Genomic DNA, 15,871 nt, shown 5'->3' on the forward strand with positions numbered 1-15,871 from the left:
CCTGGATGTCATTTCTTACTGTTCTTTCTTTTGGGGTGAATTCCTTTGCTTCATTATTTTGGAGGAAGAAAAGGAATTAATAAAGTAAAAAAAAATTAAAATTAAAAAATTAAAAACAACACAAAGAAATCAAATAAAAGATGCTCGATCCTAGGCGTGTTTTGGTCTGGTTGTTGAAAGAAGCTTGATAGATTAAAGAAAAAAAGAAAAAAAAAAAAAAAAAAAAAAAGGGAAAAAAGGAAAAATAGCACTCAGCATTTGTTTCACAGCGAGCTGTCAGAGGCAGCCTGCACCCCGAGCAGTGAGAGGGGGTCCCCCCCGCAAGCTCCTTTCTGGGAAGCACTCAGCATGTGAGCATCTGGCTGCCAGAGCTTTGAACTGGGTCCATCAGCATCTACCCTTTCTCTTGGTTTATTTTGTGCAGCTGTTAGCAAAATGTGTCTGAAAGTATCAGACAAGCCTAAGCGAGCTTATTTTTGGGGGGTCCGGGAATGCTATACATTTTGTTTCCCATACAAACTACTGGTCATCCCTTCTTCACTTTCTGCCATTTGGGCTCATGAAGGATCTCATAGGAACACTCTACTTTCAGATAAGGGGAAACTTGTACTCTCTCCCTAAGGTGACCCCCAGGGAGTCGCTCCCCTGTGTAAGACCCTCCCCTTCAGTGAGGGCAGAACCTGTGACTTGATTCTGGGCAAGAAAATACAGCATGAGGGATGTCACTCCATTCATTAGGTTATCTTATACAGCACTGTCCCTGGGGCGCCTGGGGGGCTCAGTTGGTTAAGCACCTGACTTCGGCTCAGGTCATGATCTCATGGTTCGTGGGTTAGAGCCCTGCGTTGGGCTCTGTGCTGACAGCTCAGAGCCTGGAGCCTGCTTCAGACTGTGTGTCTCTCTGGCCCTCCCCTGCTCATGCTCTGTCTCTGTCTCACTCTCTCTCAAAAATAAACATTTAAAAAAAGTAAACAAACTAGTGTTTTCATCCTAACAACCTAGAGACCATTTGAAAATGAATATACAAATAGAAAAAATTGTATTTCATTCTTTTTAGAAAAATGTTTTAAAATGTTTATCCATTTTTGAGAGATGGAGAGCAAGCACAATTACCTACCGGTGGGATGTTTGTGCCTTTGGGTCATAGAGTCAGACTGGACTCACCACTCTTGCTCTGGGCTGACTTCTGTCCAGTACTCGGTTTTCTTCCTCCCTCCCTCCCTCCTCTCTCCCTTCCTCTTTCTTTCTTTCTTTCTTTCTTTCTTTCTTTCTTTCTTTCTTTCTTTCTTTCTTTCTTTCTCTCTCTCTCTCTCTCTCTTTCTCTTTCTTTCTTTCTTTCTTTCTTTCTTTCTTTCTTTCTTTCTTTCTTTCTTTCTTTCTTTCTTTCTTTCCTTCCTTCCTTCCTTCCTTCCTTCCTTCCTTCCTTCCTTCCTTCCTTCCTTTCATTTTTAATTGAAAATTTTGCTGGGATAATTATAGATGCACATGCAATTGGAAGAAATAATACAGAGAGGTTCCTTGTACACTTTGGCCAGTTTTCCCCACTGGTAACATTTCTGGACATTTGATTATTTTATTTTATTATTATTTTTTAAAATATTTTTATTTCTAGGAGAGAGAGAGAGAGAGACAGAGACAGCGTGAGCAGGGGAGGGTCAGAGAGAGAGGGAGATACAGACTCTGAAATAGGCTCCAGGCTCCGAGCTGGCAGTCAGCACAGAGCCTGACGCGGAGCTTGAACCCATGAACCGCGAGATCATGACCTAAGCGAAAGTCAGACGCTTAACCGACTGACCCACCCAGGCGCACCCCCCCCACCCCTGGATATTTGGAACTCAGTTTCACAAAGATGTGAGTCATCAAAAGGAACATAGCACCGTCTTGTGTTGAACCTGTGAACTGCTTTGAGCTCGTAGTTCATGCGGTGTCTGACCCATGTCAGTGTGCCTCCCTCCACACTGAAAATATCAGGGTGCCTGGGTGGCTCAGTCGGTTAAGCAGCTGACTTCGGCTCAGGTCATGATCTTACAGTTTGTGGGTTCGAGCCCCGCGTTGTGCTGACAGCTAGCTCAGAGCCTGGAGCCTGCTTCGGATTCTGTGTCTCCCTCTCTCTCTGCCCCTCCCTTGCTCACGCTCTGCCTCTCTCTGTCTCTCAAAAATGAATATAAACATTAAAATTTTTTTTAAATTAAAAAAACCCCTGAAAATATCCCCACGGTGCTTCCTTTGAATTTGCTGCAATGCTCTGGGGTGCCTGCGCAGAGGCATCAGTTTTCTAGGGGACACTGTAACAAAGAACCACAAGCTCTGGGTGGCTTAAATGACAGGAATCTATTGTCCCATGGTTTTGAAGGCTGGGAATCCAGGATGGAAGTATTGGAGGGTGGCGTTTTCCCTCTGTGCACTTCTAGGTCCAAATTTCCCCTTTGCATAACGACACCACCACCAGGTTCGCTGACACACGACATCGTCATGACTTCGTCTTGATTATCTCTGTAAAGAGCCTGTGTCCAAATAAGCTCACGTTCTGAGGTACTGGGATTAGCCCTTAAACATATGAATTTGGGAGGCAGGACACAACCCAACCCATAAAGGTACACAAATTAGAAACACAGCCTTAAGCCATCCCACTTACTCATTTGATCTGCACGTTTCATTGAGAACCTACTGTGTGTTAGGGACACAGAAAAGAGCATTCCGCCCTCATGAAGCTTCCCAATTTATCGGGGAGACAGCGCGCCCCAAATGAGTAAAGAGGACTACGGAAACGAGGACGGGTTGGCAATGGCTTCGCGAGTAGCCAGACCCAGGGAAATGCAATGGCTCCAGGGGCTCACTCTCATCATCTCTCCGTCTCTTGTCTGCACTTGGTCTACGGGCCTCCACCTGCCAGGACCCTCCATGCGCCGGGGACTGGGACAGCGGAAGTCCTGGAGTCCCGTCCATCTACCTCGTGCCTGTCCCCCAAAATACGGGGAAGGGAGTCAGGCTGGCTCAGCTTGGCTCGCATGTCCATCCCTAGGACAGTCACTGGGGGTGTGGGAACCTGGCTCGTGCGGCTGGTAAGGCGGCTTGCTGTGTTCGGAAGCCAGAACCACATGGAAAGGTGGGCGCCGCCAGCAGAAGAAGGACAGAACAGATCGCTGGGGCCACAGGATGGCGGAAGGCAGCCACGCCCAGCCACTCACCCTCCCTGGTGCCTCAGTCCCTGCCACACTCAGCCAACAAATAGGTACCATCCTCTTTCTTCCAGATCCAGGAGTGGGAGACCCGGATCTTCACCCACAGTAAGGCTTTCAGGGCCCCGGGACTCATCCTGGATCAGAAGGTCAAGATCCGGCGAAGGATCAAGATCCTAGAAGACCAGTTGGACAGGGTGAGGGCCAGCCCCTTGGCTCCCTCCAGACCTGAGCTCTGGGGGTGGGGAGGGGGGAAACTGAGCATAGGGTCAAGTTCCAGAAACGGTGGACCAGATGCCCGGAGGGGGGCATGCCTGAAACACTGGGCTCCCCAAGAAGGATCAGGAGGCATGAGCCTGAGAGATGGAGGGTGCCCAACGACAGGAGACCGATGCCTGGGTCCTTAGGGGAACTAGGCGACGCTCTCAGGGTCCCCAGATCGGGAACGGGCCCCACACGTGACAAGTGCCCACTCCCTGTCCCAGTGTGCAAGAGGGAGGCAGGCCGGGCGTCAGACAGACTTTAGTACTCCCCTCCCTCCCAGGTCACCTGTCGCTTTGACATCCAGCTGGTGCAGAACGCGGCCCTGAGGGAAGAGCTGGATCTCCTGCGCATTGAGAGGAACCGCTATCTGAACGTGGACCATAACCTGCAGAAGGTCAGTGGCCTTGAAGGGCCAAGGACCCGTTGGCCCAGCTGGGGTAGGGAGAGGACTCAACTCCAGCACTCCGGCCTCAAGTACGGAATCTACTGGAGCCATAGGTTTCCCTCCGTCCAGAGGGAAGGGAGGCCTCGAAAACATTCCAGGACGCTTCCAACAGAAAGGCGGCCTCATTTAGACTTACCGAAGCCGGGATGTCATTGTGACAGCCAGACCATTCTGTGGGTATCTCTGTAATCTTTGATGGCCTTTGAGGAACCTTCTCTTTCTCCTCCACCTTCCCTTCCCTGAAAGAAGAGCACAGAGAACTCTAGTCTTCGCCAGATTGATAATTTGCCATATTTACACACACACACGCTCTAATTATTATTTGTTTACTGAAGATAATCTATTATCACGACTGCTGAACTTTTGAGGACGCACCACACACATGATGCCCCTAGGAACTTCTGTGTGAAATTCCTAAGAATAAGACCATTTTCTTACAGAAACACAGGGCAGTTACCCAAGTCAGGAACCTCGATGATATTACAATCCTACACCGTCCCTGTTTAAAGTTCTCTGAAGGTTCCAGTGATGTTCTTTGCAGCCGATTTGATTTTCTTCCTCTAGGCTCCAAGCCAGGGTCCCACACTGCATTTGGTTGTCCAGGCTCTGTTCATCTAGAACCATCCCTTGGCCCATTTGTGATGTTTATTTTTGAGAGAGAGAGAGAGAGACAGAGAGAGAGAGCGAGTGAGCGCAGGGGAGGGGCAGAGAGGGAGGGAGACAGAATCTGAAGCAGGCTCCAGGCTCCAAGCTGTCAGCACAGAGCCTGATGTGGGGCTCGAACCCATGAACCATGAGATCATGACCTGAGCTGGAATCAGGCGCTTAACTGACTGAGCCCCCCAGGCGCCCCTCCCAAACCATGTCTAAAGTACAGCGAGGTTCATTTGCTTCTGTTTCATATTCTGTTTTATTTCTCCCCTTTCCTCCCAGTACTGTTGATTGAATATTCCTGATGAACATATAAACCATTAACAGCGCTTCCTAAACAAAACTCCTCCAAAAGGTATCCCAGAGAAACATCATTTCTTTTCCTTGTCTCTCAGTTCCTCCCATCCAGCCTTGTAGCTTCCGGTTATCCATCCTGAGTTTCTTTTTGCAAAAGTAATTATGTTGTGCGTGTGCATGTATGTTTATATACATATAAATGTATACATCTACATCTATTGTATATACCTTAATATATACATGCACATTATATATGTGCATATATACACGTGTATATACGTGTATATATACATATATGTATGTAATTGTATATACATTCATATGTACATACACATTATATACATGTATATAATTATATACATATATATACACATTATATATAATCTCCTTCCTTCTCTCTCCGGAAAGAACCCTTTTTACCCATAATAACTGCAAAGTCATTTCTTTGGAATTAGAAGACGGATGGGTGTGGTCACAATGAGGACATTCACGCACATTTCTGAACCCGACCACAGAGTTAGGGAGGCGCTCTTAGGAATGTTCTGGAGTGAGGGTTTCTCGAGGAGAAGCCCTCTGAGCCAGCCTTCCGGCCCAGTGGCCGCCAGCGAGGAAGGTCCACACATTTGGGAGGCGCGGGAGTCCCCGTTCTTGCTGGGGGGGAAGGGGGTGGGGAAGTCCACCGGGTGTAAAGGAAGGGCCTACAGCGAGGATGCCGTAAGAAAGTCATCCGTTTTGTTCTCTTGCAGGAAATCCGGCGCCTGCGACACACAGTAGGCGCCCTCATGGCCTCGTCTTCGGCCGCCTATGCCGTCAGGTAAGGCCCAATTTGGGGCTGCGCTCACGTGGCACGCACTTTGCCTAGGCAGAGGTGGGAGGGTTCAGAACTCCAGAAATAGACATTCGGAACCAATTATACATATGGTATATATATATATATGGTGCCCCTTTCTCTCCTCCAAGTGATTTCCCGGTTCCTCCCGGCGAGGTCGTACCCAGGTGTATAGATGCACCTCCCCGCGCCCCCCCCCCGCCCCATCTGTTAATGGCACAGAGCACATGGAGGTGGGGTGGGGAGAATGAACCAGGCAGGAGAGAGAGGGTCAGAGCACAAGCAGGGGAGGGGCAGAGAGAGAGAGAGAGAGAGAGAATCCTAAGCAGGCTCCAGAAGTCAGCACAGAGCCCAGCGCAGGGCTCCATCTCACAGACCATGAGATCATGACCTGAACCAGAACCGAGTCTGACGCTTAACCAACTGAGCCTCCCGGGCACCTGGTTTCCTACCTTCCATTCAGGGTCTTGTTTCTCCCTGGGACTTCTGCTTACTCAGGGTGCATGTTCCTCACGACATCAGTTATAGCCCAGATCTACATTTTGGTTGCTGAGATTTCTTCCTTTTTTTTTTTTTTCATTTTGTTAACACACACATAACAAAATTCACCATTTTGAAGTGTACATAGAGTTCAGTGGCATTTATGACGCTCACAATGTTGTGCGACTATCACTTCTTTTTAAAAATTTTTTAAAATATTTTTGTTTATTTTTGAGAGAGAGAGAGACGGAGTACAAGTGGGCAGGGGGGCAGGGGGAGAGAGGGGGACACAGAATCCAAAACAGGCTCCAGGCTCCGAGCTGTCAGCACAGAGCCGGACGCGGGGCTCGAACCCACGAACTGTGAAATGATGATCTGAGCCGGAGTTGAGACTCTCAACCATCTGAGCCCCTGAGGCGCGTGGCCAGGCTCCCCTCTCCTGCCAGGCACCACGGGTGATGGCCGGCCGGCCTGTCTCCATCCCTGCAGCCTTGGACCACACTCCTCTGGCTGATTGCCCAGGCCAGGTCACAACCTCTGTCTTCCACTGTGACATGACCGTGATAAGGGCGGCCACCTCCCAGCGCTGCTGTTCTAGAAAGCTCCCCCTGCAGGTCTGGCTCTCAGGATTCGGGATCCCTCCCCCCTGCCCCTCAGTTGGCACGGAATGTGAGGCACAGAAAGCGTGTGAGTCCCGGTCCCCGAGGAGGGCTGCCACCAGCACGTGGCCATGTCACTGGGGCTGGGGCCTCTGTGTGCCCGGGGGGAGGCCTCCCACCCAGGAGGGCTGACCTGAGTAGGCCTGGCAGGCATCTGGAAAGATCAAGAAGCTGGCGGGGTGCCCGGGCGGTTCAGTCGGTGAAGCATCCTGACTTGATTTGAGATCAGGTCATGAGCTCACCGTTCAGGAGTTCGAGCCTCGCACAGGGCTCTGTCAGCACGGAGCCTGCTTAGGATTCTCTCTCCCTCTCTCTCTGCCCCTTTCCCACTTGTGCGCACAAGCTCACTCTCTCTCTCTCTCAAAGTAAATAAATAAACTTAAAAAAAAAAAAAAGAACAAGAAGCTGGTGCTCAGGCTGGAGGTGATCAAAGTTGAGGCAGGTGTCAAGTAGGGAGAATGGCCAGTGGGCAGGGACCTGCGGAGGCTGGACTGCTGTTCTCCTAATGACCCTCTGACCTTGGCTCCTGTGACTTGTGAAATAGGTTTGGGGCACCGGGAATTCAGGCTGCACTGTGGGTAAAAGCTGAAAAGCCACACTTTCAGATGAGCAGGCCACAAGACGCTGGGGGCTGAGGCTTCGAGAGCACCCCCAATATGCTAACACGTGGGCGAGGGCGTCTGTGTGTCCACCATGAGGCCCCGAAAGGTCCAGGCCTCTCCTGTTTCCCATCACACGACCCCCAGGCTCCGGCCTGATGACCTGATCATCCAGGGCTAAGCCTCCCGGGTGCGAGGAGAGTCTCTAACTGATGCCTCCGCTCCGCGGCCCACACAATAATGCCCAGGCCTCCCGGGGGCCCTGTGTGCGCTCAGCAGTGCCCCCCCCCCAAGAAGAGGCGGGCCATCAGTCCCTTACGAGCCCGGCACCCCCCACCCTGCTTCCACCCCATCACATGACTCCCCTTCAGGAAACTAGGAAGGTTTTTGTCTTTATGGGGGGGGGGGTTCTGCACTCTGATTCTGCCCCACCCCTGGGACCCCGGGCTGCCCTGTCCTCCCTGACCCCTGGGCTCCCGCCCCCCTCCCCCCGCAGGGAGGAGGCAAAGACCAAGCTGGGCATGCTGCGGGAGAGGGCGGACAAGGAGGTGGCCCAGAACGAGACGGAGGTGCAGGCCCTGCAGCGGCACATAGCGCACCTCGAACAGCTCCACCGCTTCCTCAAGCTCAAGAACAATGAGCGGCAGCCAGACCCCGCAGTCCTGGAGAAGCGCGAGAAGCGGGGTGAGGCCACCACCCCCGGCGGGGGGCAGGGAGGGGGCGGGGCTCAGGGGGTCCCGCAGCAGAGGGGGGAGGGATCGGGGTTGGGGGGGATTTGTCCGTGTGCGGCGGGGGGTGGGTCACGGCGCCGCCGAGTGGGGGGCGGCGTGCGCGGCCTGTGCTCTCCCCACCCAGGCCCCTCCGCCGACCTCACTGCCCCACCCCCGCCCCCCCAGCACGGGAGGTGGCCGAAGGCCTCCGGAAGACGTCCCAGGAGAAGCTGGTGCTGCGCTGCGAAGATGCCATGAACAAGCTGTTCCAGCTGACGGGGGAGAGCGACCCGGACCTGCTGGTGGAGAAGTACCTGGAGAGTGAGCACGGGCCGCGGGACGGGGGGGGGGGGGGGGGGGGGGGGGGGGGCGGGGGAGGGCGGGCGGCACCGGCATGGGGGCCTCCGCTTGGGCCCCGGGGCCTCCTGCACGTGCGCTCCTCGCCCGGCCCCGCGCGCCCCAGTCTGTCTCCCTCCCGTGTCTGTTGCTTCTGTTTGTCCCCCTTGGGCTGCAGCGCTCAGTCCCCTCGCTGTGTCTTATTTCCGTTTTTCAAGTTCGTTTCTGGGCGTGTCTGTCTCCCCGCCCCCCATTCCTGGGCCCGGGGGCCACTCTGCACATCTTCCCTCCACCTCTGGGTCTCTCCCTCCGGGTGCCTTTTGCTGTCGCCCCCCGGGGCCTGGGCTGGCGCGCGCTCTCTCTCTCTCTCTCTGCATCTCTCGGCATTCCTGGGTCTCCCTCTTGACTTTGTTGCCGTCTGTCTTACTCTGACTCGCTCTGCCTTCCTCAGCGTCCCCTCTGGCTCTCCCGGCCTGCACCCCCCGCCTCCGCCTCCCTCGGTCTCTGCGTCTGTCTCTGTGCCGTCTCCCCGCGCGTCTCCTTCCCCGTCCCGCGGGCCGCTCGGCCTCCGGCGCGCTGGACCCGCCCCTCCCGCCTCTCCGCAGCCGAGGAGCGCAACTTCGCCGAGTTCACCTTCATCAACGAGCAGAACTCGGAACTGGAGCACCTGCAGGAGGAGATCAAGCAGGTGAGTGAGGCCCCCCTTCCCCCTCCCTTCATCCCTCCCTTCTTCCCTCTCCCACCCTTCTCTCCTGCGCGCGAGGCGGCCGCCCCCTCCCCCCAGCTGCCCCCGGACGTGCGCTTCCGCACGGCAGCTGCGGGAGACCTTGGCGGACACCCGCACCAGGGAGGAAAACCTTCGCGAGCAGCGAGAGCAGCAGCGCAGCGCCCTGCAGCAGCAAACGGAGGAGGTGCGCGCGGAGGCCGACGAGGTGGAGGCCCGCTTCCGGGACCTGCGGGAGCAGCTGGAGAAGCTCAAGGCGGGTGAGCGTGCGAGGACCCGACCGCCCCCGCTCCCCGACCGCCCGCCCCCGCCGCACGCTGGCCGCGTGGAGGCACTGATTCCCGCCGCGCCTTGGTGGCCGGCCTGTCTGCCCATCCGGTGTCCGCCCCCACCTCCACCCAATCCTCGCCTCCATCTTGCCACCCTCCCAGGGTACAGCGCCCAAGACTCAGGCCGCCCCGGGTTTGAAGCCGGCCCCATCATTTGGGAGCCTGGTGGGTGGACTCCTGGGCCTGAGACCCTCTGGCCATGGAATGGGGGGCCGCGGGGACTTCCTGGGCTGACCCGAGAATTGGATGGACTGACCCATGGGAAGCAGAGGGTCAGTTGGGACAGAAGGTGGCCCTGGTGCCGCTGAGCAAGCAGGGGGGCCTCCCTGTGGTCACCGTAGGAGGTCGGTTCCCCGCAGGTCCTCCTTTTCTCTGCGGTGACCATGACCTCTGCCCTGTGCTAGGTGAGGAGGCAGCAGTGGGGGGGAGGGGCGGGGAGGACAGGGTGGGGGTGACCCATGGCTTCCTGGAAGCAGAGATGCGGAGGCTGTGTTTGACGAAGGGTATTTAACGAAGGGTATTTAACTGAAGAGCTGGGGAGGGGGTGCTCCCAGCATGTGGGGCTGAAGCCTGGAGGTGCTCCCAGGAATGTAGGCTCTTTAGAGAGGGGATGTGAGGGCGTGGGTGTGAGGTGCAGGGTGGCGGATCCTGAAGAGGTGCCAGGTTGGGGCACTGGGGAGCCACGGGAGGCCATGGATGGGGGAGCAGGGGGGAGGAGGGAGAGGAGGGGAGGGAGCCCAGAAGTTTCAGAAGGATGGGCTGTGGGGGGAGGTGCGGTTGAAGCGCCCGGGGTCTGGCCTGGTGGGGGTAAGGCTCCTCTATGAGACAGGGAACTTGGGAGGAGTGAGTTTGGGGATGCCCCCCCGCCCCCGAACTCAGTGTGCGCAGCGTGGCGAGGGACCCCGGGGACAAGAGGGAGAGATGCGGTGAGATGAGGTTTGTGATGCGAGATTTGTGCCAAGGTCACGGGCGCCTCCTGATTAACAATAACCAGTCACAAGCGAACAATAACTAGATACAAGCAGGCCGGGAAGCGGCCGGCCGCGACAGCCATGGGTCACAACAGTGACCCAGCCAGAGGCAGTGGGTAATCCAGTCGGTGCAGCCTCAGCAGCGGATCTCCTCCTGGGGGGACTCCTGAAGTGGGGGGGGTCACCAGGCGGGATGGGAGTCGGTGTTTCCGAGCCTCGTGAAGAAGTCTTTCAGTAGCTGGTGCCTTTGGCGCTTTCCCCTTGACCTCCCTCACGTTTTGAACCTCTGTGGTTCCTTCTGAGTCCGGTGGCCAGGCCCCCACAGTGTCGCCCTGGTGCCCTCTCTGAGCTCCAGCAAGTCGCTTTCCATCCCGGAGCCTGGCTTGGTGTCTCCCGTGGCTCAGGGGGCGCTGCCTCCGTGACAGCCTGTCCCCTCCGACCCCAGACATCCAGCAGCTCTTCACCAGGGCCCAGTGTGACAACACCCTCATCAAGGACCTCCTGGGGGTCAAGACCCACATGCGAGACCGCGACATCGGCCTCTTCCTGGGCCTCATCGAGAAGCGGCTGGTGGAGCTCCTGACGGTGCAGGCCTACGCAGAGGTGCGGCTGGAGGTGCGGCTGGAGGTGCGGCGGGCACTATGAGGGGGTGGGGGTGGGGGACAGGGAGCCAGAAGCTTGGAGGCCAGGGCCTTGGCGCTGAGCTGCCGGCTGGCTTGTCCGCCCTGCAGACCCTCACCCCGTCTAGCTCGGCTAACGCTGCCCTCCTGGTTCTGGGCCAGGGCCCTGAGGATGCTCCAAAGAAAGGGGCCCCGCCGCCGCCGCTTCCGCCGCAGCTCCCTGACAGTCAGTGAGTCACTGGGGCCGGAAGGGCGGGGGGAAGGAGACTCCTGGGGGGAGAGGGTGGGGGTCGCGGGTCCAGGATACAAGAGGGTGGGTGTGGGTAGGGGGGCGGAGCAGAAGGTGGGAGCGAGAGCTTTGGGGTGGGGGTGGGGGTGCCAGAGGAATAGAGGCTGCTGAGGACCCAGCTGGCTCCAGGGAGACCCGGAAAGGGCCAAGGGCATCTGGCTGGCCGGAGCACGGTCACGGTCTCTGGGTATAGCGACGAGGAGCCCTTGGTCTCGTGCGGGGCTGAGCGCCCCCCCTTCCTGCCTTCCCCCCCACTTCAGGGACGACCCCCCAGGCTTCGAGCCCAAAGAGGACTATCCGATGAGCAAGGAAGAGCTGCGCAGCCACGTGACCAAGCTGGTGAGGACGGGGCAGCCGCAGGGCTCGGGGCAGGCCCTCCGCCCCCTTGCAGGACCCTGACCCTAACCCCTCGCCCCCCACCCCCCCAGCTCGAGGCGCGGGAGCAGCAAGCAAAGGAATTAGCTGAGGGCATGAGGAAGGTGGACAGCGACCCGAGCGTCCCCAGCCTCTCCATGACCCAGAGGGTGAGCTCAGGCTCCCCCATGATGGCCGCCAGGAGCCCCAGCGGGGTCCCCGGCTCCATCCTGAGCCAGAGGACTAGTGGCATCCTGGCGTCCAGCGGAGGCCGCGCCGCTGCCTCCAGCATGGGCCGCGTCACCTTTGATGAGCCCGGCTCCAGCACCGGCCACGTCACCTACGGTTCTGCCAGCGCGGTGGGGGTGCCCGCATCCAGCCGGGGCTCGACCGGGGGCCGCGTGACCTTCCGAACCCCGAGCTCGAGCAGCTACCTGGGGTCCACTGGATACGTGAGGTCCAGCGGGGGCCACGACAGCCCCTTGGGTGCAGAGAGCAGAGGCACCGGGTCCGAGTCGAGCGGAGGCCTGGGGTCTAGCAGAGGCCAGGGCTCTAGCCCTGTCCCGACCTCCAGCACCGGCCCGGGCTCCAGCACCAGCAAAGAGTAGGCTCTCCCCACTGCCCCCTGCTCCCGCCCTGGGCTCCCTGCAAGGCTCTGCCCTGAGATTCCCTGTAGCTCTCCTGGTTCCAGCCCTCTGGGAGTGCGGCTGCACCTGCCCTGCCCCGTGTCCCTACTTCTACCTGCTCCTCCTCGTCTCCTCAGCTCTGTCTCCCGGTCCCTTTCTCTTCCCAACCCCCGTTTCCCTTCCTGTCGTCTCGGCTTCCCATTCGGTGTGTGTTTGTCTTGTGTTCCATCTCTGCCCCCATCTCCGCTGGCTCCTCGCCTCCCGTTTCTGCTTCCCCACTTCTCATCTTCTAACTCCCTCTCTTGTCGCTGCCTTCCGGGCTCTCCTTGTACCTCATGTCCCCGTCTCTGTAGCCTCTCGTTCCTCGCCCTCCCTGAGAGCCCCCAGTACTGCCCTCCTCTGCGCCCCCCCCCCCAATACTGGGCTGCAGGGGAAGACTTGGAGCAAAGATGTCAGGGTCCGCATGAGCTCCGCCCCTAGAAAATAAAGGTCCGAGCCTGACTTTCAGCCCAGCCCGGTTACACGTGTATATGTGGGGGGACAAGCTTGACACATGGCTGCTGCCTTTACCTCCGGCCCGGGGGGGATGTATGACTTTGTCCCTATTCCTTGCAATTCATTCATTCATTCCTTTTTTAAAAAAAATTTATTTATTTTTGAGACTGCCACAATCCAGGCTCTACTGAAAACTGGGGTGTATCAGTCAGCATAGGCCGGATTGTGCTGCAGTAACAAACAGCCCCAGGATTTCAGTGGCCTAATACAACAAAGGGTTATTACTTTGCAGTGTTACTGGTCTTTTGTGGGTGCCCTAAGGGCCCTCCTCCATGTCATCTTCGTGATGCAGGCCGAAGTGTTGCTAATTCTCTGGCACTGGGAAACCAAGAACTTGGTGAAGCTGACAGAAGCTCTTACGGCTTCTATCTGGATATGACGCATGTCACTTGACTTGCATTTATTGACCCAAGCAGGTCATCTCATGATGTGTAGCTTCCAAAAAAAAAAAAGTTTTTAGTGTCTATTAGTTTTTGAGAGACAGAGCGTGAGAGGGGGAGACACAGAATCCGAAGCAGGCTCCAGGCTCCACACCGTCAGCACAGAGCCCGATGCGGGGCTTGAACTCACACATACGCTTACCCAAAGTCGGATGCTTAACCGACTGAGCCACCCAGGTGCCCCGCTGCTGTGTAACTTGAAATGGGTGGGAAGTGCGATCTGTCCATGTGGAAGGAGAGAGAGAGAATGTGGACAGCCCTAGTGCCTGCCACAGGGTCCCACAGATAAAGCAGACTGTCCTCTTCTCGCTGGGGGTGGTTTGGGAATTAGAATGCCATGGGTCACCCTTTCTGGCTGTTGACTCCTGCTGAATGCCCTGCCTAAATTTAATCCAAATCCAGACAGATAATCCGTTACCCTAATCAAGGAGAGTGATACCCTGGGCCTTGTCTCCCTTAAAATGAGTTGAGGTTGGGGCGCCTGGGTGGCTTAGTCGGTTAAGCGTCTGACTTTCGCTTAGGTCATGATCTCGCGGTTCGTGTGTTCGAGCCCCGCGTCGAGGTCTGTGCTAACTGCCAGCTCAGAGCCTGGAGCCTGTTTCAGTCTGTGACTCCCTCTCTCTCTGACCCTCCCCTGCTCACGCTGTCTCTCTCTCTCTCTCTCCTAGAAATAAATAAAAATATTTTTAAAAAATGAGTTGAGGTTGATACACACACCTCAGGGACTTTTGTGAGAATAAGTGAATGGGTGCACATGAAACCTTAGTACCCAGCACATAATGTAATGCTCAAAAATATCTGCGATCATGTGTATGACAATCGATGAAGATGAAATTGGCATAGAAGGTGTGGTTTTCCTCTTTAGCTCTGAATGGCCTGGGTGGGGAGTTGGGGAGTAATGTTGGGGCACATCGGCTTCAGTAATTGTCCAGAATGTGCCAACTGGGGCCCCTGGCTGGCTCAGTCAATGGAGCATGCAGGTTTGTGGGTTTGGGCCTCATGTTGGGTGTGGAGATTACTTACAAATAAAAATCTTAAGAAAACCATGAGAAAACAAAATGTGTCAATTAATATTGGCTTTGACCTTGCCCCAGAAGCGTGGATTTCCACCTGCGTATTTCGCGGTGACATTCCTGAACGTGTGGGTGCTATGTGTGTGGCAACCATGTAGAGAACTGTCACACACACAGCATCGCAGGGTCAGTTATAGGAACAAAACACAACACTTCAGGTGGATTTCTCAGCTTTTATGCACACTTTTCAGTGCAGGTTACCTGGAGTGGCAAATTGTGTGACCTCTGCCTGTGAAATTCTATCAGTCAACTGAAGTATAAATGCATTATCTTCGCCACAAGACTTTATCAATTTATGTTTTTTTAAAAAAATTTCTGAGAGAGACAACGCGAGCAGGGGAGGGTCAGAGAGAGAGGGAGACACAGAATCTGAAGCAGGCTCCAGGCTCTGAGCTGTCAGCACAGAGCCCAACGCGGGGCTCGAACCCACAAACTGTGAGATCATGACCTGAGCCGAAGTTGGACGCTTAACCGACTGAGCCACCCAGGCGCCCCCAAAAAGTTTTATTTCTGAAAGAGAGAGAGAGACAATGTGTGCAGGGGAGGGTCAGAGAGAGAGGGAGACACAGAATCTGAAACAGGCTCCAGGCTCTGAGCTGGCTGTCAGCACAGCCCGACGCAGGGTTTGAACCCACAAACCGCGAGATCATGACCTGAGCTGAAATCGGATGCTCAACCGACTGAGCCACCCAGGCGCCCCTGAAGACTCACATTTTTAAGCACGAGCTCTGCGATATCCTTAATCTATTTAAAAAGTACAAATAACCCAGCAGGCCAGCACAACACCATCTTCTTGGCAAAAAATGGAGAAAGCACTGAATTGAACTGTCCTTTGTAGCACTGACGTTTGGAGCATTCAGTGATTTCCGTCCTGCAGGAGTGAGGCAGACACTAACCCTGCTGCATATAACCTGTGCGGCCTTGGACAAGTGTCTTCGCTTCTTTGAGACCGAGGATTTCAGTTTCTCTTGAAATCCGAGCTGCCGGGGGACTCTCTGGCGATGGCAGAACGTGGTAGGAAAATACCGCTGGGGGGAGGTCTGGGTGCTAACACTTTCTCCATCGTAACCACCTGAGGATAATCTAGGCGTGGCTAACTCCATCCTGATTATCAGTGAGATTTATTAGAGAGTAAGTCAGTTTAAGGGGATCTGGCATTTCAAAAAAGGAATAGAGTAGAATAATTAAGGAAAAAAAAAGACGTACAGGGTGGCATTTCCTGAAGCCCTGTTGACGTGAAATGATTTTTGCTGTGCATCGCGGTCAGAAAGGTCTGGAAGCCAATAGACGGCGCCCAGCTTCGCACTTTTTTTCCAGACGTTCAGAGAGCCTCTGCCTTCCAGACGCGGTCCCAGCTCGCCCAGAGCAAATCCCCGGCTCCTGGGGGCGCGGTGCTGACGGGACTCCGCCGCCAGGTGGCGCCCGTGCCCCGCCGCGAGCA

General features: G+C 55.7%; 1 protein-coding gene across 4 annotated transcripts in view; it reads left to right on the forward strand.

The window, feature by feature from the left end:
- ODAD1 (outer dynein arm docking complex subunit 1) overlaps positions 1-12,980 on the forward strand; it is a 25,384-nt gene extending 12,404 nt beyond the window's left edge. For 2 of the 4 annotated variants that reach the window (XM_039245238.1, XM_039245246.1), the window contains exons 6-16: positions 3,254-3,376; positions 3,724-3,837; positions 5,583-5,650; positions 7,900-8,087; positions 8,300-8,434; positions 9,055-9,137; positions 9,265-9,433; positions 10,919-11,100; positions 11,205-11,323; positions 11,643-11,721; positions 11,811-12,980. In XM_039245238.1, coding sequence (XP_039101169.1) covers positions 3,254-3,376; positions 3,724-3,837; positions 5,583-5,650; positions 7,900-8,087; positions 8,300-8,434; positions 9,055-9,137; positions 9,265-9,433; positions 10,919-11,100; positions 11,205-11,323; positions 11,643-11,721; positions 11,811-12,344 — 1,794 coding nt within the window. In that variant the 3' untranslated portion in view covers positions 12,345-12,980. The remainder of the gene's footprint in view (positions 1-3,253; positions 3,377-3,723; positions 3,838-5,582; positions 5,651-7,899; positions 8,088-8,299; positions 8,435-9,054; positions 9,138-9,264; positions 9,434-10,918; positions 11,101-11,204; positions 11,324-11,642; positions 11,722-11,810) is intronic. The other 2 variants (XM_039245254.1, XM_039245263.1) reach the window with 2 other exon arrangements.
- The last annotated feature ends 2,891 nt before the right edge of the window (positions 12,981-15,871 follow it).

This window comes from Hyaena hyaena, unplaced genomic scaffold, assembly GCF_003009895.1.
Source record: "Hyaena hyaena isolate Hyena2069 unplaced genomic scaffold, ASM300989v1 scaffold_9, whole genome shotgun sequence".
Classification (NCBI taxonomy): Eukaryota; Metazoa; Chordata; class Mammalia; order Carnivora; family Hyaenidae; genus Hyaena; species Hyaena hyaena.